The 23984-nt window shown below is 47.7% G+C and overlaps 1 protein-coding gene across 1 annotated transcript; it reads left to right on the forward strand.

Annotated features, from left to right (window-relative positions):
* The first annotated feature begins 3663 nt into the window (after positions 1 to 3663).
* On the forward strand, positions 3664 to 23596 carry LOC119442888 (protein argonaute-4-like). Its single transcript, XM_037707943.2, is given in 5 exon segments — positions 3664 to 3853; positions 3856 to 4769; positions 5628 to 6551; positions 8094 to 8321; positions 23273 to 23596. Coding segments are annotated over 5 exon segments (2568 nt in total). The 3' UTR covers positions 23585 to 23596.
* Positions 23597 to 23984: the final 388 nt, after the last annotated feature.

Raw genomic sequence — 23984 nt, forward strand, 5'->3', positions numbered from 1 at the left:
ATTTCATATAAAACATTAGTACAGATTAGGAGAACATAAGGCAACTGTAATCAAAAGCAAAATAACAAACATCGAAAACACTGTCCCAAAATAATAATGAGATTAGTTGACAAGTCGTGAGCGAAATAAATCTTGTATCTTAGTCAAGTCTGGTTGCGTGGCAATGTCTGATGGTAAGGTGTTCCATTCAGTTATTGTGCGCGGTAACAAGGAATATGCATAATGGGATGACTGGCAGTTAATGCTTCAAGACTTTGTATGGATTGGTCACGGCGTGGAAAGATACCTGGTGGTGACATGAAAAAAATCATCATGAAGTGATGGATGGTGATAAAGCTTATGGAAAAGTGACAGGCGAGAAAAGTGATAGGCGAGAAAATGTGCAACTCAGCGTTATTCTTTAACGAGGTGACGCTGGTGTAACGTGAATAATCTGAAAAAATAAATCACGCAGCACGGTTTTGCAAGGCTTCGATGTTACTGATGATAGAAGTTTGTTCGGGATCCCAAATGGTAGGCGCGTATTCTAGTTTAGGACGGATTAATGTTGCGTACGGTAGTCTTTTTAACATGCAGTGGGGCTTCTTTCATGTTATGTTTAATAAGTCCGAGAGTACGTTTTGAAGAGGCAAGGGTACGATTAATAAGATGATTTCATGATAAGTTTGACTGAAGATTGATGCCAAGCTACTTGTGTGCGTGCGCGCGCGCGCGCGCGCGTGTGTGGGTGTATGTGCCCACATTATGGTGTATCCACGTGTCATTGTGTTTCTCGGTTTGTGTTCCCATAGTATTATCAGTTTACACATTCATTTTGTTGTTGCGATGGATTGCACACTGTTGCCGTTATTTAAGCATTATAGGCCTGTTGAATTATTCTTATGTTTGTACTTACATGTGTATTTCAAAATATAATTATTCTTGCTCATTTCTGTCAAATCTTAAAATACCAGATGTGTGATTCATTACTTCTAATATGCTGATTTGTATTTTTCCATAATCTTAAGGCTTAGGCGATATGATTTTATTTATTGACATTGGTTATATTGATTTGTATTTTCCTGCTATTTTTAGCTTATTTGCTAATCGTATGTTCGACATTTTTATGCATGTACTAACAGGAGGTCCCCCTGACAGTTCTTACTTTGGGACCTCCTTCTGTATTACTATTACTTCGTAACAATATTACTGTATAATAATAAATGATTGATTGAAAACCCTCAGATTTAATTTATTGTACTGTGCGCTCACTCGCGATAGGCAAGCACGAGCTCAAAAGAATTGTTTCCCTTTTCCAAACGCTGCGTCCTAAATTACTAGTGCAGGTAACGAAAGAGGCCGTGCGCTGCTTGTCTTTTGTATGGTAGCAGTCCGTATTTAATGCAAGCCGCGGTCGTCGCCTGCGTCGGTAAGCGGCAGATCGGAAAGCAGCCGCTCGAGACGTGCGCGTTACGTTTGTAGCTTGGCCATGCTTTATAGGTTCACAATATCCAATCATAATTTAAGGTAATTGCCACCTTGCACATTATTACCTGATTCACTCTTCCTGCCAAGAATCTTCGTTTCATGTGGTAGCCGGTCATCGATTGGAGCTTACTTTAGCTGCGACGGGGACGTTCGCTCGACGAAAAAACTAGATTTGCTTTGATGAGGCATGTATCACTAATGCTTGCGCTCGTGCTGCTGGTCCTAAGGTTGTCCCTGGTTACCGTGGTCTGGGTTCATTTCGCGGAGCAGTCTGTACGAGTTATTTTTCATGTGCACTGAAAAGATACCTTGCTCTCTAATGCAGTGAGTTGCAATGACTCTTAACATCTGCATTGAATAAGGCGTGGTATATATTAAATATTTATACAGCATGATATAAAGCATTATGCGCATTTGTAGTACTTACATTGTTAATTTTGTGCAGATGAGTGTTTTGGCTGGTGCGCTTTGAGGTTTTTGTGTACTCTGGAAAGTAAACTGCTTTAGCGTTATATTATTGCTGTTCTGTTCGTGCCATGCAATGATGTTCTGTGACTAGTAGGCAGCACAAGTTACAGGCACTAACATTGTCAGGATATGAGGCCATTGCCCACGGCTCTCCTCGGCACACCGAACCCCGCGGTTGGCGCATACCTGCGTATCAACCGCGGTCCGGTACAAGCACGAGGAAACAATAGACGACAACCACGTGTACACTCGGAAAGCATTTATTACAACTGCAACTAACACTTCAAGCAGACCAGCTCGCTATATTGTTGATATCACTGAGAGTTCCCTCGAAGATAATAATACGCTAGGTAAAGAAGGGCTTCCAATTTACCAACTGGGGAATACAGGTGGCCACGGCGTTTGCCGCGGCAGGAACGCGGTTGACTAACCACGTGCGGCAATACGGGAGCGGCGGCGAGACTTCCGCTATCGCCGCTTGTTGGGGACAAAAGAGACCTGGGCGATGTCAGCGGGATCTCACGTGACCCACGCGGTGGCGCTGATAGCGCTTGCGATTCCCGTGCGCCGCCCGCGGAAGGAAAGTTTCCCCTCTCCTAACTCTCCCTGGCGCGCATGCGCCTGACGCGACGTTCGCTGCGCGTGCGGCGGTCATAGGACCGGAGGATTCCCGCAACATCTCCTAATCAGTGCATGTTAAAGGCGTGTACAGTTTGCCAAAAACGTCTTAATTTGTGACTCTGCCTGAACCTAATTAGGAGGCTATAATGAGCTATACGCTAGGCCACGTTACTGAGAATAAGAAGAGGATCTTTCTCGTGAGTGTAGTGCCATGCTTATTGGTGCCTAATGCATGCGTTGTTTCTGTGCTCACAGTGCTGGAGACACTCCCTGGGAGCTAAAATGAAAGCAGCTGTGTGTGCGCGCCCAGCTACCAACGAAACCAACGGCAATAGTCACTGCACATCTGTACAAGCATGCATGACCGCATTGTGACTGCATCATAGCGAAATAAAAGTGACTGAATCACTGAACTCGGTGTGTATAACTCTAACTGGACTTCGTATACGATGTTGCCAGGCACCGGCAACACGCACTTGGCTTTCTTGTCGCATCACCGTCGACAATTTGTTCAACGCCATGCACGTGTGGAAGCAGACGCTCCTTTTTCTTAAGGTTGCCGCCACGACAAAAGCTGTCAGCGTCGGGAACCTTCTTGAAACCGCATTGCAATCTTTGGATCGCTCTTGCGCAAGCAGGCGATGTGTCACCGCCGAAAACAGAAAACTGCATGAAAAGCGGAGCTTGAGTGCATGTTGTGAGGGTCGCTCGAACATGCAAGGACTTAGATTGTAGTAAGCTCCGATCACCATGGAGCCCTGCTTTTAAAACATGTACATATGTGTATAAAACGCTTTTCTCAACTCTCTGGATATCTTCTTCTCCCGGCACTTGGCACGACACCGGCCATGGGACCTTCGTACGTGGCCTCTCGGACCCTCGGGCGTCACAACAATGTAAACAACGCGGAAACTGCGCGACGACGCGACCGCGCGGCCTCACTTTTCCACATCGGCGCCGCTGTCACAAGTCGCCGTAGCACCGTCGGGCGAAAGTTTACTCGTCTAATGTTCTCGTCTATTATTTCGTATATAACATGTTTACGGTCAAGCTAAAACTCGATTAGCTCTCTAGATAGATGAAACTCGCACAATTGTGTTGCAGGAGATGGAAAGGTCCCTTCCTTCGCACTTTCCTCGGCGGCCCGCGCACGGGAAGTTTGGCCGGCCGATCCAGTTGGTCGCCAACCACTTCAACATCGAGATCCCCGACGGCAACGTCTATCACTACGACGTGGACATCTACTCCGAGACCTCCGCGAGGGCCAAGGTGCCCGAGCAGAAAAAGTACCGCTGCCTCAGACCAAGATCAACCGGCTAGTAATCGAGCTGCTCATCCGGAAGTACCGACACGATCTTTCCAACTGCATCCCGGCTTTCGACGGCCGCAAGAACCTGTACACGCGACACCAGCTCAACTTCCGCGAGCGCACCTTCTCCGTCGACCTGAACGAGGACCAGAGGATCCAGAAGTTCATCGTCAAGATCCAGTACGCGGCCACGGTGAACCTGGACGCCCTGCACGCCGTGTACCAGAATCGCGTCAACACGGTGCCGCAGGAGGTGCTGCAGGCAATCGACATCATTGTTCGCCACAGACCATCGATGAAGATGACGCCCGTCGGCCGGTCCGTCTTCAAACTGCCCCCGCCGCCCGAGCTGAACGCGCTGGGCGGCGGCCGCGAGGTCTGGCTCGGCTACTACACGAGCGTGCGTCCGGCCCAGTGGAAGCCCATGTTGAACGTGGACTTGTCGGCGACCGCCTTCTACGAGTCTCTTCCGCTGGTAAGCTTTATGTGCAAGATCTTCAGCGACAACCGGCGCGAGATGGCGCCCGCCGACTTCAAGCAGCTTCGCGACTTCCACTACGCGCGGCTTAACAAGGAGTTGAAGGGGCTGCGCATCAAGGTCACGCACCTGCCTTACCCGCGCAAGTACAAGGTCGTGCGCGTCACCAAGGAGTCGGCAAAGGAGATCTTCTTCAGCGAGGGTGGCAAGAGGACTTCCGTGGCCGAGTACTTCGGGAAGCGCTACAGCCGCCTGGCGTACCCGCACTTTCTTTGCGTGCAGAGTGGGAGCCTCGAGCACCCGGTCTTCATTCCGCTCGAGGTGTGCGAGATGGTTGAGGGCCAGCACTGCCGCAAGAAGCTCAACGAAAACCAGACCGCCGAGATGATCAAGCGCACGGCCAAACCGCCTTCCAAGCGCTTCCAGGTATTCGTTGTGTTCGCCCTACCCAGTCTCTGCATTCGGCGAACATAAGGGGGAGAGTAACCTATCCTAATATATCCGAGCACTAACTGTCAGAAACTTTGTATACGGGGTGTATCGACGAACACTTTACGTAATAATTAAAAATTGCCGTTTTTTATTAAAAAGACGGTTCCATCGGATGCATGCCGTGATACGTGGTTAATTAGTCTCTAATGATGAAAATAGAATTGGCTTTTATGCTCAGTTAGTTTTAGACCCATAAGCGGGGAGCCAGCGCTGCTTGGGGACGTGAACAGAACATCGCCTCGAGGGGTGCAGCTTTTCGGTTGCTGTAGCCTCCCAGTTTAGGTTTCGCGCGCACTGATGGTCGAATTTCGTTGTGCCACAGTTGCGCGGGTAATCGCATTTTTCCCAAATCCAAGAGTTCATATGGCTTGCACGGAAAGATAGCATTAATTTCCCAATTATCATCAGCCAGCTGAAACTAAAAGCATAAGTAAATTTAGAATTGTTGATTGCCGACTATTTATCATGTATCACCCCTCACCTCATGGTCGTCACCACTTAAGGCATGTCTCAGAAAGAACTGTTCTATTATTTCAAAACGGCTATATTTAAATGATATTTAGTATTCGTAGAAACACCCTGTATATATAGTATCGCATTATTAGGCTGCTTGAGACACCTGAAATTCCAATTTGTGTGAACTAAACCCAAATTAGCCGAAAACTGTTGGTACGTCTCTTGAGAAAATAAGTACTCTGTATACAAGGGTCAGCCGCATGAGAGCCAAGTCCATACTCGTCTCCATCGCCGTGTTCGCGCGAATAAATTTCACGCTTCATCGTGATTTTGCAGGAGATCCGCCAGTCCGTGCGCGACCTGGTCAATGGAACCGAGGATTACTTGCGCGAGTTCAACATCAAGATCAGCACCGATCCAACGCAGCTCAAGGGTCGAGTGCTCGAGCCCCCTTCGTTGGTGTTCGCGAATGACTCCCTGAGCAAGCCGCGCGAGGGCACGTGGGAGCTTCATGGCCAGTACTTCTACAAGCCGGCCACCATTGACCGCTGGACATTGGTCAGCCTGAGCCGGTTCGCGCAGTGCGACAGCCTCGAAAACTTCGTCAAGATGCTGACGCGCATTGGCCTCGAGCTGGGCATGCGCATCGACCAGCCGCTCGAGGTATCGGCGCCCGACCACAACCGGCGTTCCATCCGCTCCATCCTGGCCGAGCAGCAGCAGAAGCACAGAAAGCTGCAGATGGTCGTCATCGTGATCGCCAAGACGACCAACTACGCCGAGATCAAGCAGGTCGCCGAGACCGAGCTCGGACTGCGCACCCAGTGCCTACTGGAGAACAACGTTGTGAAGAAGTGCAACGCGGCGCTCGTGCAGAACCTATGCCAGAAGATCAACGCCAAGATGGGCGGCACCAACAACAGCCTGCTGGCGCAAGAGAAGCCCGCGCTTTTCCAGAAGCCCGTGATCATCATCGGCGCCGACGTGTCCCACCCGTCTCCCGGCGACAGAATCCGGCCCTCGATCGCCGCCTGCGTGGGCAGCCTCGACTCGATCCTGTCGAAGTTCCACGCCGCTGTCTGCATCCAGATGGAGCACGCCGAGGCCAAGGCACGAGTCGAGATCATAAGGGACCTCAAGGAAATGGTGAAGGAAATGCTCAAGGCCTTCTTCCGTGCCACCAGGCACAAGCCGGAGCGCATCATCTTCTACCGCGATGGCGTCAGCGAGGGACAGTTCCTCCAAGTCCGAAACCGCGAGGTAAGAGTGTCCAACATAGCGGGTCGGTGCGTCTTTCAATAGCACTGGAGCACCATATAGACAAGAAATAGAGCAACACGGTCTTGCTAGTCGAGCCAATGAACTGTTTCACGCAGAGTTGCACACTCAATGCTGAAATTGTGGCACGGATTGAGAATCCGTCTCGCAGCGTCACGTGCTCTTGCGGCTGCTGCGGACGGATCGGCCGCGCGGGCGCCTATCTTGAAAGCGATCTGCGATGTGGCTGAAGTGTGCGCCGCGGGAGCCTCATCTTGAAAGCGATCTGCGATAGGTACAAAGTACATGCGCCGAGTGCCGGCAGCTTCGCATGGGCTTTGCATTCACCATTTAGTTCGCGTTGAAGCGATAGCCAGTGCGAAGGTAAATTTCCTCGCTGCCGCTGGCGCGCTTTCTTACTCCAGCGTTTTGACGAATTTCCGCGATCATCGAGCGAGATGTGTTCATGTTTACCTGTGCGCGCGTGACACCGTGCTCGTTTATGTAGTTAGTAAGCGAATCTTTACAACTTTGTACGTTAGGTAAAACTACTATCCTTAGTTCGTATAGCTGTCTATGCTAATTTGCTATCGCCATAGATGCTTGGCCTTCCGGGCGAAACTGCGACTTTTTTTTAATTCTGTCAGACTTTTGCAACTACGCAGTAGTACGACCGAATATCCTGCCATCGAAGCTGCTTACGCGCCTTAGTTTCCTGCAAAAATGCTTGAAGGAAATGCCAAATGCGACTCGGCCTGATGTTGGGCTGCTAAGCACGAGGACGCGGGTTCGAATCCAGGCCATGGCGGCCGCATTTGAAGTGCGGCGAAATGGGAAAACATCCGCGCACTTAGATTAGGTGCACGTTAAAGAAACCCAGGGGTCAAAATTATTCCGGAGTCCCCTACTACAGCGTGTTTCATAAGCAGGTCGTGGTTTTGGCACATAAAACCGCAAAATCTAATTTTTTTGACTGGAAACGCGGCAAGCATGGGAATTATGTGACTTTGAACTTTCTCACATTCTAGACAGTATTGAATTCAAATGCAACAATTTCCATGATTATGCATGTGCGCAGAAAAATGTGACTGCTTGGAAATGTGGGCTATATGTAGTAAAGGCACATAAAGCCTGTTAATACCAAAAGAACGTCACAAGCACAAATATTTGTTTAATCCACTTGCTATATTACATCATTCCTGCGGTAAAGCTGAACGATTGCAGGGCCAGATTTCAATAGATTTTACAAGGAAACTCTAATGTTTTTCCGCCATGCACACTAACGGAGACACGACGGACTCCGACTGGGACCGAAAAAGACAAACTGACACGAAGAAGCGTCCTTGTTCGTGTCAGTGTGCGTCTTTGTTTCCAGTCAGTGTTCGTCTTGTTCCCGTTAGTGTGAATAGCGAAATAACAGCGAACATGCACCAACTATAACCGTATTCGTCGTTCTGTTAAAGCCAACTTGGCGTCACTTTTCCCGCCGTGGATAACAAATGGCGACCTATGTATATAGAAGGGCGCGTCTCGTCCATCTCGCAGGTGAGCGCCATCCGGCTGGCGTGCAAGGAGCTGTCACCAAACGAGTCGTACGAGCCGGCACTCACCTTCATCGTGGTGCAGAAGCGCCACCACACGCGATTCATGCCGGCCAGCGACCGCGACGGCGTCGGCAAGTTCCGCAACGTGCCGCCGGGCACCACCGTCGACTCCGTGGTCACGCACCCGCTGGACTTTGACTTCTTCCTCTGCAGCCACTTCGGCATCCAGGTGCGTGCAAATGTCTCCGAATGGCTTTTTGCCAGGGATCCTTCCGGTGCACCTTGCGCAAAGCGTTTTACCCGTGGGCAAACTTTAAAATTTCGTGCCGTGGTGGCTTAGCGGCTATGGTGTTGCACTGCTAAGCACGAGGTCGCGGGATCAAATCGCGGCCGAGGCGGGAGCATTTCGATGGGGGCGAAATGCAAAAACGCGCGTGTCCCGTGCATTGCATGACCACCAGGGGATCCACCAGTGGATCTTTAACGTGCCCTTGTCTCGAGCACGTCAAGATACCCAGTTGGGCCAAAATAATTCCAGGTCCACCACTACGGTGTGCCTCATAATAAAATCGTGGTTCTGGCACGCAGAAACCAAACATTGAAAAACGAAACAAGAAAAAACAGAAAGAGAGATTATTTTTAAAGTTGCCAGATGACAATGGCACTTGCGCTAGAGATTTTGCTTGACAAAGCCGTTGCATTGCACATAACAGTCTTAGAATAGATTCCATACGGGCGAGTTACCTTGGACACTAAGTTCGCGGCAGGTGCTGCCACTTTTGCGAAGTTGTTTTATGCCGTGGTGTAGCCGGGCCGAAGAATACAGACTCTCACAAACACCACTCACCAACTCTTGTTTATGAGGAGCACAAACATTAAACCTAAAGAGGGGTGCAAGCACCTTAGGGAAAGAAAGCACCAGGAGGGGCGCTATGTTACGCGGTGTCGAATCGTAGATTACTTTCAAAAGCAAAGTGAGTGGCATACGGACCTATATCTCTTTCTTTCACTCTCTTTCTCTTTTTCTCTTTCTTTCACTATCTTCCTCTCTCTTTCACGCACGCACACGCACACACACACGTACACACACACACACACACACACACACACACACACACACACACACACACACACACACACACACACACACACACACACACACACACACACACACACACACACACACACACACACACACACACACACACACACACACACACACACACACACACACACACACACACAACACATGCACACGCACACAGATGAACACGCACACCTACTTTCTTGAGGCGGGCAAGTGATTCCAGTCCCTTCCGTTTGTGGGAACAAATGATTGTTATTAGTGTCCTGTTGTGTGGATCCCAAACAGGCTAAGCGTAGTCTAGCTGGGTATTGTAAAGTGCCTTTTATTGCATTTTAGAACGCTGCAAGGCAGGCTGCTTGGTCATGAGCTCATTCCTTGGTCGCGCCACTTCACTCACCTCTTCTTCGCTCACTTGTCAAAATGCTGATATATAATCTCAGTCAATTTTATGTTGACGTGTTCAAATGCCTACTCGCTCTGGCGCTTTCAGAACACGACCATAGCGACTGCGTGGTATACAGTCAGGAACGGGTTGCGATTGTTCTGATCGCTGCGTTCATTCACGCATCCCTGGTTCAGTGGGCAAATCCGGGTATGCATTAGGAGGAAATTCTTTATGCACACCTTGTCACCTGGCGCATAATCTTTTCTCATGTCGTTCACCTTCCCATTTCGGTGTCTAATCTGGGGTGTAGCGCATCCAGATGAGACGGAAGCTGCCTGCCAAACATTAATTCTGCAGGCCTGAATTCGTATGCTGCTTAAACAAAAACCGTGACAGCCGGTAGGAGAGGCTTCCATCCGTCAGTTTCTTGAGTGCCATCTTCGTTTCTGTTACCGTGCGCTCTGCTTGTCTATTTGTAGCCGGCTGGTATGGAGCTGACTTTACGTGTTTGATCATGTTCAATTCGAAGAAGCCTTGCATTTCCGACGAAACGAATGATGTGCAATTATCACAAACTACCACTTGCGGCATACCAAAAGTGGCGAACAGTGATCGTAGCACATCCGTGGATGGGGAAGTAGACTGTGACTTCACTTGTCCTACTTCAAGCCACTTGAAGAAGGCATCCACTACGATTAAAAAGCTGTGGTTGTTCGCCGGCCCTGCAAAATCAACATGAACGACCTCCCATGGTAAACTTGGACGGGGCCATTCCAGCATTGCAACTGTCTGAGGAAGACGGCTGTGCATCTGACATGTCTCACACAACCACACCTTGGTCTCGATGTCGGCGTCCGATCCATGCCACCACAGGTGACTGCGAGCAAAGCGTTAGGAATCGCAACCCATGTGCCTCATAATACGCAACCACGGTGCGTGCAAAGTTCTTGTACCCGACTCTTGTAGAGTTGGAAGTGTATACCCTTGTAAACTTGCGAAAGCGTGGAAACTTCCACTGTCAGCCTTGCTATTTCCTCCGCATTCATTAAAGGTTTGCGCAAACCTTCGATCGACACGTCACCTTGTGCCGCAAGCTAATAAACATCGAAAGCAAGAGGAAGTCGACTGAGCGCATCCGCATTCTGATGTTTTTTTGCTTATCGGTACAACTCGTAGTCATAAGCGCTCAAAATCACGCACCAACGAAGCATCCGGGGTGATAATACTTGCTGAATGTGCTTCCTAGGAGACATTATTCCAAGAAGTAGCTTGTGGTCATCACTACGAGTAGGTTTCCCACCGGCAATCTACTCATGAAAATGCGTGACGGCAAACACAATTGCAAGCCCTTCTCTATTTAGTTGGGAATAGTATCTCTCTCATTTGCCGAGTGTTCTTGACGCAAACGCTACTGGCATTTCGTGTCCGTTTCCGTCGAACTTCGCAAGAACTGGTCCTAACCCATAAGGCGAAGCATCACAGCTCAGCATCAGTGGACGATAGTCTTCATAATGCGCAAGAAACGTACACTCACGTAGTGCGTCCTTAAGGGGCCTGAACCACCCCTCGGGTTTGGCGAAGTACTATAGTCCGCGGGTAGAATACGCTGCTATGAACATCTCAGCCCAATTTCGCTATATCGTAGGCGTTGCGTGGAGCTCGCAAGCGAAGCACGAAGTTACCTTTTTCTCAAGCGCTCTCGTTTCAACAGAATTCATGATCCTCACTCTCTTCTGTGTGTTTTATTATGTAATAAAGCACATTCTAATACGCGGCTGCTATTGGTCGCTGCGGTCGGCTACACCGCGGCCACCGCGGGGTGCCGCCACGAGTCCACGGGCTGCTCGCTGTGGATAACAGCGTTTGGCTTCCGTTTAGCACGTAGTATAGGCACCAAAATCGGAAGTTCTGGCGTCTACGTTAACATGCAAAATGAAATTTGAACTGCGCGCCACGGTCACATTTTGAAGGCGGAGCGTTGTGGCCCCTCTCCGCCGTAGCTTCCGCAGTGCAAGGCATTGAAGAAGCAAGGGGAGCACAGCGGAGGCCGTGTTTATAGCCAATAACTCCGCTTCTGCAGAACGCATTGAATTACTTTTTGCGGCAAAGTATTTCTGAAAGAGTCTATTTTCCCTTCACTTCAAATGTATTTCTCCACTTCGGAAAAAAAATGGTTCAGGGCTCCTTTAAGTTTGTTGAAAGCGGCTTTGTGCGGGGCTTCCCATTTCCGCTTAGCTTCTTTATCCAATAGACGATGAACAGGTTCGGCGATGGACGCTTTGTCTCGGAGGAACCGGCTGTAAAAAACTTATCGTTCGTAAGAATGATTGTAGTTTGGACTTGTTTGTTGGTTCTGGCGCACTCGTTATTGCTTCAACCTTTTCAGACGTTAGCTCAATTCCCTTAGCGCTCACTTTGTAGTCCAGGAACTGCACTTCGCGTAACGCAAATCTGCATTTTTCCTTGTTTCCTTCGAGACCTGGTTGTCGCAAACGCTGCAACACTGCTTCCGGTCGATCTAGATTACCTTCATTTGAGGCTCCCATGATGAGGATATCGTCTAAATAGGCGCAAACACCGGCCACTTCAGCCAGCAGAGTGTCCATGAAGCGTTTGAATATAGATGCTGAGGCCGAAACGCCAAATGGTGGACGCTTCACTGCGTACAAGCCATTAATTGTGTTGATAGTTGGCATCTCCTAAGTGCCTTTGTCGACGTGCACATGCTGATAAGCCTGTGTCAAGTCAATCTTTCAAAAGATCTGTCCTCCTCGAAGAGTTGCAAGCAACTCAGCTGCCATTGGCAAAGGATACGCCATTTGCTTGATGCTTGCGTTTAACGGTGCTCCTCTAATCCCCGCACAATCCTGAGGATGCATTCTTCTTCCTCACGACGGCCACTGGCGTCGCCCAGTCAGCGGTGGAGATTAGCTCAATCCGGCCTTGAGCCTGCAGTTTGTCGAATTCTCGACATACAGCATCTAGTAATGCAAATGGCACTTTATTTATTTATTTGTATTAACCTCAAAGCCAGGGGGCATTCCAGAGGGGAGCGGTATGAACAGATTCAAAAGGTTACAAGAATGCGGTATGTTACAGAAAAAAGAAGAAATAATTATGGCTGGTATTAATACAATGTTAGCTAAGGTACAAACGAAATGAACATAAAGTCAGGTTAGGAAAAGTAGACAGTAATAATATGTGATGAGTACAAAATAGCTGCTATTTATACAATATTAGGTAGTGCTAGTTTAAAGGCATTGTTATCAGTAATAGTAACAATGTCTCGGGAAAGGTGCTTCCATTCCCGAGATGTTCGCGGAAAAAATGACTGAAAAAGACTTTTGCCGGCACTTCAAAAACTTGGGTGGCGCATCTCAAGCAAGGTCATTGCGTACAGGTTGCCCTGAATGTCCAATGAGAGCTTCATCGAACACCGCAGAGAACTTCCTAATGTAGCATCGATTGTTGTTTCGGTGATATTGCTACATGTGTAACAATATTGTTCAGTCCATGCAGCGTGATTTCCAGTTTTTCTAACCAATTTCTTCCTAATAAGCTGGCTCCGACTCCTCCAGCCACGGGCAAGGGTAGCTGTGCCCTGTTGTTGTTGAAAGATACATTGATAACACGGAGCCTAGGATGTCCAAACATTCTCCCGGCCCTGTCCGTAAAGCGAGCTTGCATTCTCTTGACACCGGGGCACATCGTCAGGCCAGATGGGAGCGAACGTCACTCCACTTATTATACAAAACGCTGCTCCCGAGTCTACTTCCATCTTGAGTGGCCGATCACACAGTCATACTGTCACGACGAACCTACCTGTGGTTGTCATCTCTAGTTCCCTCTGAAAAACAGCATAGAGGCCGCCTTGCTGTTCCTCTAAAACTTCGTCCTCCTCTAAACGATGGCTGCATTGGTACTTCGGTGGTTTAGCCTTTTTTTGACAGGCAAGCTTTCGCGATGTAACCTTTTTTGCGGCAGAAATTACACGTAGCATTCTTGAAGTAACATTTCTCGGGGGTATGGTCTGCTAAACATCGGAAGCACTGAGGCGCCTTGCTTGTAGAGCACTCGCGAACATTCTGACAATGTATATAGAAATTTTCGGCCTGTTCCTGAGTGCTTTGAATCTGTCACTGCTGATTTCTTACTGATTCAGCAGTCAAAACGAGTTCGTACGCTTTCTTAAACGTTAGCTTATCCTCAGCTAGCAACCGTTGTTGAAGATGAGAATCATGGATCTCGCATACCAATCTGTCTCGTAGCATAACTTCCAAAGGAAGCCTTGTACTTCATGGTTGAGACGCGCGGTCACGATTGGTCACGCACGGCAGCGAAGTCGTCGCACGACGCCCAGAAGGCATGATGCCTGCATGTAAAGTGTCGGGGGGTCAGCAGAGAGGAGAATTACATACGTGCCCTTTGGATTCCCTAGTTGACTGCTATATAAGGAATCCCGCCTCGAGTATGGCTTAGATTTGACGCAACCGTAGGCTGCTATTCGGAACGAAAAGCGGCAATACTGGTTTTGTGGAGACAACAGTTTGTATGTTTCTTTATTTTTACTGTTTGGTCAAACGTTTTGATATCGTTGAGACTCGAGATCGTTTCGATAAGCACATTTCAAGATTTTTTTATTCGTTTATTTTAGATACTCAGGAATATTCCGAAGGAGATGGTTTGCTCACGCATTAATTTTTACGATACTTTTTTCAACATGTCTGTTGTGTAGGGCAGGAACGCGGCGTAACGCGCGTCGGGCCGACGGAGAGGCCGAACGCCGGGAGGGCGCGTAAAGTGAAGACACGCAGACAAGCTTCGACGAGACTGACGGGAGACTGCCCTCCCGCGTTTATTGCAGGTGGTTTTATGGTGGGGGAATACTCGCTATTGGTCAGCGAGGCACGGGTCACATGATCGGCATGGCCACGCTGGGTTGGTGGTAGCAAAGAGGCATGGAAGAGACCCAGCTCCACCCAGTGGCACGAATAGAGACCCCCACCGCACTGGTGTTCCAGCATGTCACCAGGGGTCGCATAAAACAACAATGTCGTTCTTTTGTTTCTAAGCAGATAGGCTCCTTTTTTGTGTGTGTCATCTACAATTGCAACATCAAGTCCACGTTATTTGTTTGAAGCCTGTAGTGGCGTGCTTGATTGTCAGTTCATTTTTGGAAATGTTCGCGAGACTATTTCTTTGAAAGTAAAACGCGTTATCTGAAGGAACTGTTGTGTAACTTTACCTTTTTCGAATGTGTTTGTACCGTTAGTTTAAGGCGTGTCATGCGCAGACATCAAGAAGCAAAGCGTTGGTGCGTCTCTCTAACGTGTATTTGGAAGACAACAACGGTTTGAGTTTCATTTAGTGCGTGAAAGTACTTAGAAATAAGCGCGAATCTTTTTCTAGTTTTCAGCGCGTAATTTCCGCAAGATTTGGTTTTGTTGTTTCTGTAGTGCGTGTCCTTTTGCGAACGAGAAAGAAAAGGATAGTGCCTGAGTCGCAAGTATAAGTTTTGACCCCAAAGTGAGTGACTCTGATAGTACATCCATAAAGTCAAAGAGGCTCTCAGTGGCACTAATACGTGCGTTAATAACGGACGTAGATTACGAACAGACGGTTCACGGCGTTTGTGCTGCGTGTGAAATTTCATTTATAACTTATTGAGGGCGATTTCGAGTATTCTACCTTGACTCTCTGCAGCACGACGATCTGGTTTTGTAGAACTCGGAGGTACATGAGAGCTGACTTTGGCGGCAAAAATTTAGGTTTCCAAATTATTGGGTCAAGCGAAGCCTGGTGGATTTAAGCGGAATTCGGGCGCATGCGCGCCATGTGGTGCTTTGTCACTGGGAATGACTCTTTCGTATGAGATGTTGCGAGGAGGTTGCGGATCCTCGGCTCATAGAAAAACTGTGGACTTCAGCGAAGGTTTAGGGATTTGATAGCTGCTTTCGTGCTTTTGGTAGATAAGGTCGGTGCGTTGGTTTGTTCGCTAGACTCGATGACTCTCGGCGCGAGCATGGCGCTTTCCTGGGCCTTGTGGTCGTATGTGTGCTTGTGTGTTCCCAAGGAGAAGGCCACAACGAAGTTAATGCTGGGACCTCAAGTTTGAGTGTGCCATCGGCCATCGTTTCAATGACAAATCGCGAGGTCGCGAATGAACACCGACGCTTCGGGCAACCTGACGGCTGGTGACCCTCAGGTCGGATCTTTCGGTGGTGGAACAGTCTGTTGCGTCCCGAATCGGCCGGGCGCCTCCTTTGGGTGTTGCCCCCGAGGCAGCCCCTTCCATCAGCGCCGTCCAGAGGGCGACAGTGCCCGACACCGACCATGACAAGCTGAACGTCACGCAGATGCCACGTATTGATGCGAATGGGCAAACTTTGTGGAATTACTACCGTGGAAACAGCGACGATCTCGGTTTCCCATATGGCCGCGCCGTGGCGGCAAATATGAGGGTGCCCCATTAGAGGCGGAGTTCTGTGAACAATACAGCCCCTCTGGTTGGCCGCACCAAGGTCGTCAGATTCGCTAGTCGGGTCAACTAGGCAAGACGACTGCTTTATAAGCGGACACATTTGGTTCAGTGGGTGTGTCCTGACCTGTTCTCATGTGTGCTGAGCTATGTAGTGAGTGAGTCAGTCAAAATGCTCCTACATGGAGTGGGCTACTATATCTGGAGCCACTGTCAATATTGTAGAATAAACCCTTTTTCTTTCGCTCTTACTGCCGGACGTATTCGTCCCTATGGATGATCACCGGCCTAAACGCTACCCCGAGTCCCCAACAGCTCAGGGTGCTTGGTCGCGTCACTTCGCCCTCATCGTCTTCGCTCGCTTGTCCAAACGATGATATATAATACTGGAGTAGAACGTTCTTAGAGTAAAGTAACAACTTTAGTGAGAGTGGGGCAAGGTAGACCTTTCTTTTCAAGTAGCCTAACGTTTGGTTCGCTTTAACTATTAAGAGATCATTACGCATATTACAAGAACTTGGGAAAAAAAATCTGAAGCCCAACGCAGATCCAACAACTTTCTGCCACCGACCTGTCGTGAAGCACAGGAAGCCCCCTCGCCAGCGGCATGAGACTCGAACTGACAGTAGTAAGTGATTGCTGCTGCTTGCTCCTTGTCCCACCTCTAATAATTTCAGCAATAACGATCTCGGTCGCTTAACGACGCAGCCAACGACACTATGATCCTTATGCAGAGCCTTTCGCCACCGAATGCTTGCCCGCAATCAACAATGCGTCGGCAACGGGGCCCCCCGCTAATCAAAATCACAACTTTAACTATCCTAATATCCTATTACATAATTTGGATAGTTTGGAATACATATTTAGCCCTGATTTTAGAGCAAGCACCATATACGCTGTTCGCACCGTTTGGACGTAGCTTAATGAGCTTTGAAAGCGCTTTTGCATGTTCCCTGAAGCTGTGGCCAAGTTACGTAAAGTCCACTCTTTCACAGTCTACAATATCTCCCGAAATAGAGGTTTGCTAAGCCGCACTGACGTCATACACATCTATTGCAAACACGGAGGCAACGGAGGCAGTTGAGACTAGCAATGTACGCGTCACTACGTGATCAAACATGGTAGCGGCCACGGGATCGCCGCGAAAAGGGTCAATATGCTCCCCAGCATAGTCCCGCACCTAAGGGACTATGCGCCAAGCGGGAAGGCTTAGCGCGAAAAGCGCTGGGCGCCGCCGCGAGTGCGCACGCACTAGGGAGCCTGCTAATTTATATAGGCTCCCTAGCGCGCACCCCTCGTCAGTGAGCTCTAAGTGGAGCTGCTTATGGGTATGCTTCGAGTAACCCGGTTTGAAATGCGCGCGTTTGGGTCGGGACTGGGAGGGGTAGGCCGCAAGCTTGAAACCTGGCCGCGGCGGCCACATTTCGATCGAGGCGAAATACGAAAAAAACGCCCGTGTGCTTGCGTTGTAGTGCACGTTAAAGAACCCCAGACGGTCAAAATTAGTACGTAGCCCTCCACTACGGCGTGCCTCATGATTCAGAATTGCTTTTGTCACGTAAAAGCCCAGAAATACGACGCGTTGCTGTGATTGAGTACCGTAGCGCTGCCCATCAGCGCTCGTGAATATCACGTTGCAGTAGTTCGCTTCACCTCTCTTAGATGGCGGCACCATCCCTGTCAACAAAACATGTTCTACTCGTTGGCGCATTTCAGGCATGGAGTAGCGCCTGACGGCGGCAAAAAAAATATCACCGACAAAGTCACTCTCTCACCAGATCAGGAATTGGCCTCCCTGGTGCAGTATTCGGCCACTACCTCCTAATGACTCGAATAACTATTCCATGGCCCTCGGTCCCCAGCGGCGGTGAAGCAATTGACCAAGGCGGCAGTCAAACATGCGACGCGGCAGAGGGTGCTAAGAATCTTTTGGTCCGGACAGGCCGCCACTGGAAACTGACCCTGGCAACATTTAACCTGCGCACCCTCTCCAGTGAGGCTATCTTTGCAGAGCTATTTGAAGAATTATAGGGGTATTATAGGCGTTAGTGAAGTTAGAACTGGTGAGGCTTATACAGTGCTGACTAACGGCCACGTCCTCTGCTACAGAGGTCTTCCAGATAGGAGAGAATTTGGAGTAGGATTCCTGATCCATAAGGACATAGTGGGTATCATTGATGAATTCTACAGCATTAACGAGAGGGTAGCAGTCGTCGTAATAAAGCTGAATATGAGGTATAGAATGAAGGTAGTACAAGCCTACGCCCCAACCTCCAGTCACGACGATGAAAAAATAGAACAGTTTTATGAACATGTTTAATTAGGAATGGAAAAGGTGAAAACGCAGTATACTGTAGTCATGGGAGACTTCAATGCAAAAGTAGGGAAAAAGCAGGCTGGTGAGCTAGCAATTGGCAACTACGGCATCGGTTCTAGGAACACTAGAGGAGAGATGTTGGTAGAATTCGCGGAAACGAATAGGCTCTGAATAATGAATACCTTCTTCAGGAAGCGCAACAACAGGAAGTGGACCTGGAAAAGCCTTAATGAAGAAACAAAGAATGAAATATATTTCATACTCTCTGCCGATCCCAGCGTAGTTGAGGATGTAGAAGTGTTAGGGAGGGTAAAATGCAGTGACCATAGGTTAGTAAGGTCTAGGATTTCCCTTAATTTGAAGAAAGAAAGAATAAAATTAGTCAAGAAGAAACAGGCCAACCTAGACGCAGTAATGGTAAAACCAGACAAATTCAGGCTGGTTCCCGCAAAAAAATATGCAGCTTTAGAACAGGACGATGAAGACAACATAAAGGTAATGAATGAAACCGCAACTAGGCTGATGTCAGAAGGAGCATTTGAAGTGGGAGATAAAACACCAAGGCAACCAGTAGGTACGCCCTCCCAAGTAACAAAGGACCTAATAAAGAAACGGCAAAACATGAAAGTGGCAAACTTGAGAGGTCAGCTAGAATTCGCTGAACTGTCGAAACTGATGAATAAAAAGAAAGTAAGGGATATCCTAAATTATAACGTGGAAAAGGTTCAGGAAGCAGTAAAATATGGACGCAGCATGAAATGAGTGAAAAGAAAACTTGGCATAGGACAAGGCAAAATGTCTGCTCTGAAAGATATGCAGGGTAATATCAGCAATTTCGATGACATAGTAAAAACAGCGGAAGAATTCTAAACTGACCTATACAGTACCCAGAGCAGCCAAGCTACAATCATTCCAAATAGTGGTGAACAGAATACAGAGGCTCCTTTTATAACTAGCGATACAGTTAGACGGGTCTTCCAAGACATCACCAAGGGAAAAGCTGCTGGCGAAGATGGAATAACAGTCAATTTTTTTCAAGGATGGAGGAGATATCATGCTTGAAAACCTTGCTCCCCTTTATACGCAATGCCTCACGACTTCAAATGTACCAGAAATCTGGACGAACGCCAACATTATACTCATTCATAAGAAGGGAGACGCTAAAGAATTGAAGAATTATAGGCCCGTAAGCTTGCTTTCGGTATTGTATAAAATATTCAAGATAATTTCCAATGTAATCAGGGTAACACTTGACTACAGCGAACCAAGAGAACAGGCTGGCTTCAGGAAGGGATATTTTACGATATATCATATCCATGTCATAAATCAGGTAATAGAGAAATCTGTGGAGTACACTCTACCTCTCTATATGGCTTTCATAGGTTATGAAAAAAGATTTCATTCAGTAGAGATGCCAGCAGTCATCGATGCATTGCGTAATCAAGGAGTACAGGAGGCATACGTAAATATCTTGGCAAATATCTACAAGGATTGCACAGCAACTTTGATTCTCCACAAGAAAAGTAGAAAGATACCTATCACCCGCTGCGGTGGCTTATTCAGCTAAGGCTTTGCGCTGCTGAGCACGAGGTAGCGGGATCGAATCCCGGCTGCGGCGGCCGCATTTCGATGGTGGGGAAATGCAAAGACGCCCGTGTGCTTGCGTTGTAGTGCACGTTAAAGATCCCCAGGTGGTCAAAATTAACCCGAAGCCTTCCACTACGGCGTGTTCATAATCAGAACTGGTTTTGGCACGTAAAATCCCAGAAAGAAGAAAGATACGTATCAAGAAAGGGGTCAGGCAAGGAGACACAATCTCTCCGCTGCATGCTTAGAAGTATCGAAGCTCATAGACTGGGAAGGCTTAGGAGTGAGGATCAATGGTAAATACCTCAGCAACCTCCGATTCCCAGATGACATTGTCCTATTCAGCAATAACGGGAACGAATTACAGCAAACCATTGAGGATCTTAACCGAGAAAGTGTAACAGTGGGGTTGAAGGTTAATATGCAGAACACAAAAATAATGTTCAATAGCTTCGTAAGGGAACAAGAATTCCGGATCACCAGTCAGGCTCTATAGTCTGTAAAGGAGTATGTTTATCTAGGTCAATTACTCACAGAGGACACTGATCATGAGAAAGAAATTTACAGGAGAATGAAATTAGTTTGGAGTGCACACGGCAGGCATGGTCAAATCATGAATGGGAGCTTACCACTGTCATTGAAAAGAAGTGTTCAATCATTGCATTCTACTAGTGCTAACATATGGGGCAGACACTTGGAGGTTAAAAAAGAAGCTCGAGAACAAGTTAAGGACCGCTCAAAGAGCTATATAACGGAAAATGTTAGGCCTAACTTTAACAGAGAGAAAGAGAGCGGTGTGGGTCAGAGAACAAACGGGGATAGCCGATATTCTAGTTGACATTAAGCGGAAGAAATGGAACTGGGCAGGCCATGTAATGCGTAGGATGAATAACCGGTGGACCATTCGAGTCACAGAATGGATACCTAGTGAAGAGAAGCGCAGTCGAGGACGGCAGAAAACTAGGTGGGGTGATGAAGTTAGGAAATTTGCAGGCGCTAGTTGGAATCAGCTAGCGCAAGACCTGTGTAAGTGGAGATCACAGGGAGAGGCCTTCGTCCTGCAGTGGACATGAATAGGCTGATGAGGATGGTCATCATCATCATCAAGATGCTTCCAGGACAAGTTGCTAGATATGTAAACACCAAGGTAGCAATAGGACGATGTAATTTGCAGGGAGGTATTTTTAAGGAAATAGGACGGAGAAAGAACATCACGCCTAGTGACGCGCATGCTTTTGTAGTTATCAGTATTTATTTCCAAGCGCCACGTGTGGCCCTTTCTAAAGTAGTGTCACGTCTGAATCGTTATTTTCCGGTAAATAACAGAATCGTCATCGCACAAACTCGGGAATAAATGGTGTTAGGCAAGTCGTTAATATAAATGAGAAATAATAGGGCCAAGGACTGAACCTTGGGTTACGTCAGAACCGACAGGAGCTGGAGGAGAGCGTTAGCTGTAACATACTGGACACGGCAGCATAGATATTCACGGATCCAGTTAAGTACTTCCGGGTCAGCATTTAACGCACTTAGGTTATGTAAGAGCAAAGTGATTAATATTATCAAAAGGTTCGGAAAAATCTAAATACAATCCACAATAAAGCCAGAGTCAGTGACTTAGATGTGTATATAGAAAGTTATCGGTTGAGTTTGCACGAGAAAAACTTGGGGAAGGCACGTTGTAAGGTGGAGAAAAAACTTTGTTCTATATAAAATTGACAAGATGTGTAAAAATATGCTAAAATTTTACATGGAACTGACGTAAGTGAACTATGCGGAAAGTTTACCGGGTTACATTGTCCTGAGTGAGAAAATTGGCATGATTCGACTTGTTTTTCAGTCTTCGGGTAAATAACCTGAGTCGTATGATTGCGAAAACAATACTTTAGAATAATTGAGCAGCACTCTTATAAATGTTCTTTAAGAACTTCTTATTAATATGATTTACCTAACAAGAGGAATTTAGCTTTAGTTTGTCGATCAGTGCTGAGATCCCAACCGATTAAAGGAACTACCGGATCCTTGGGAAACTCTGGATATTGGGCATATGTGACAAAGTGTTGCGGAAGAAAATGACTGAACGAAAGCATCATTCAAAACAGAGGCGCAGAACCTTGGGTTATTACTAGGTTAATATTATTGGGTTATTGAGGCACTACTTTGGGGTGTTATTGGTTTTACCGTACTCCAAAAGCCTGTCGCGTTAGTAGGCATGTGTGGGAGTGTAGTGTTTAAAAATGAAAATTTGCTGCATTTCAAGTGGAAATAAGAACACGCTGAAGCGTCTGTTTTGTAAGATAACCAATGAGAAACGTTCCTAGATTTTCACTCTTGGAAAAACAAATTCTTCTTTTCGTTAGCAAGTTGGCTGATGTACTTGTTGTACCAAGATGTATTTTATTTGAGAATATTCCTCGAATAGGTGCATATTTCTGTTATAGGTTAAAAATTGTCGTCTTAAACATATTCCAGTTGCCCTCTACATTCATCACCATATTTTTTAACCACATATATACCATATTATAATTAAAGCACCTCAAGTGTTTCAGCGGAAACTCGACCAACAGGCTTTTCTAGGGTATGAAAGTTTATGGAGGTCCAACATCCATTTTAGAATCTATGAGAGTTAAACAAATTTTTCGTGACGCGGTTAATAAAGGGCTATAAAGCTGTTCATCATCGACTACGCGTATTGCTGCATAGCTAATACGTACCCGCCCAGCAAGACGCGCAGACCCCCACCACACGATCGCGATTTATACCGGGTCCGGGATCAGTTCCGATTCTTCATCACGACGGAATGAGTACATTTTACTATTGCACTCAACTGACTGTGTATAGGATCGGTGCGTTTGGCATGAAGCCGACCGAGCACTTGCGCCAATTAAACCCTGGGAAAAAAGGCATAGCCATATTCGCTCTAATTAAGTAATTATGTGCTTGATGGCGTATAATTGTTGGACTGAGCATATTGCCCTGTCTGTAGTTCGGCAAAGACGACAACGTAACAAGACATATCGGCACTTGGGAAAAACCTAGAGAGCAAGAAGCAGTGACTATTAAAAGCCGTCCGGTCTAGTTACTGTTCCTGCTTACACGTTCGTTTGTACCTCGCATTTCTTGACGCCGCGACAACATTTAGGCGCCGTTCGTTGATTGACTGCGCAATTTCCTGGGTAACGGAGCTCTGTAAAGGACTGATGTGTAGGGTTGCTGTACACACGGGGCTACATATACGTTGATTCGTTACGGGTGTCTGATGCAGTGGTGCCAGCAGCATGCAGCCTCGGTGAGCCCCTCGAAATGCCTCTCGTGGTTGTTTGCAGGGTACCAGCCGCCCCGCGCACTACTACATCGTCTGGGACGACTCCAACTTCAAGGCGGACCAGCTGCAGAAGCTGAACTACTACCTCTGCCATACGTACGCCCGATGCGCTCGCAGCGTCAGCATCCCTGCGCCCGTCTACTACGCGCACCTGACCGCGTCACGGGCCAAGAAGCACATCGTGAGCAAGGTGGACGTGTCCAGCTCCAGCAGTGACTGCTCTGGGGGCAGTGGGGACAAGGTTGCCACCAGCCAGTACGTTGAGGCCGTCCGGGTCCTGGATGCACTCCAGACCTCGATGTACTTCGTCTGAGGTGCTGCTGCTCCCGTCGCCCTGAGGTCTGTGAGTTGGTGTGTTTGACGCAAACAATGCTTTCTCGCATCGTTCGTGGTACGACTGTTGCTTTCAACCCATTCGTTCGAGTTCTCTGAGCTGTGGTAATTCTAGGCCGACAACAACGCATACAATTTTATGTCACGTGATCGTGCTCTTCGAAAGGGCACAGTCGGCCTACTTTAGCTGACATATCTTAAAAACAATGAATGAATTTACTCGAATGGCTCCCACTTTATGCTGATTAGCGTCCATGCTAGTTATAGGCATTTATTTTTTTCATTGTGCACGAACGTTTACCTTCATTTGTTAATTATCAGTCACTTAATCGAGATCGCAGTCATTCACTGTTCACCCGAACAAATTGAGGTAGACATAT

The sequence above is a fragment of the Dermacentor silvarum genome, chromosome 1 (assembly GCF_013339745.2).
Source record: "Dermacentor silvarum isolate Dsil-2018 chromosome 1, BIME_Dsil_1.4, whole genome shotgun sequence".
Lineage (NCBI taxonomy): Eukaryota > Metazoa > Arthropoda > Arachnida > Ixodida > Ixodidae > Dermacentor > Dermacentor silvarum.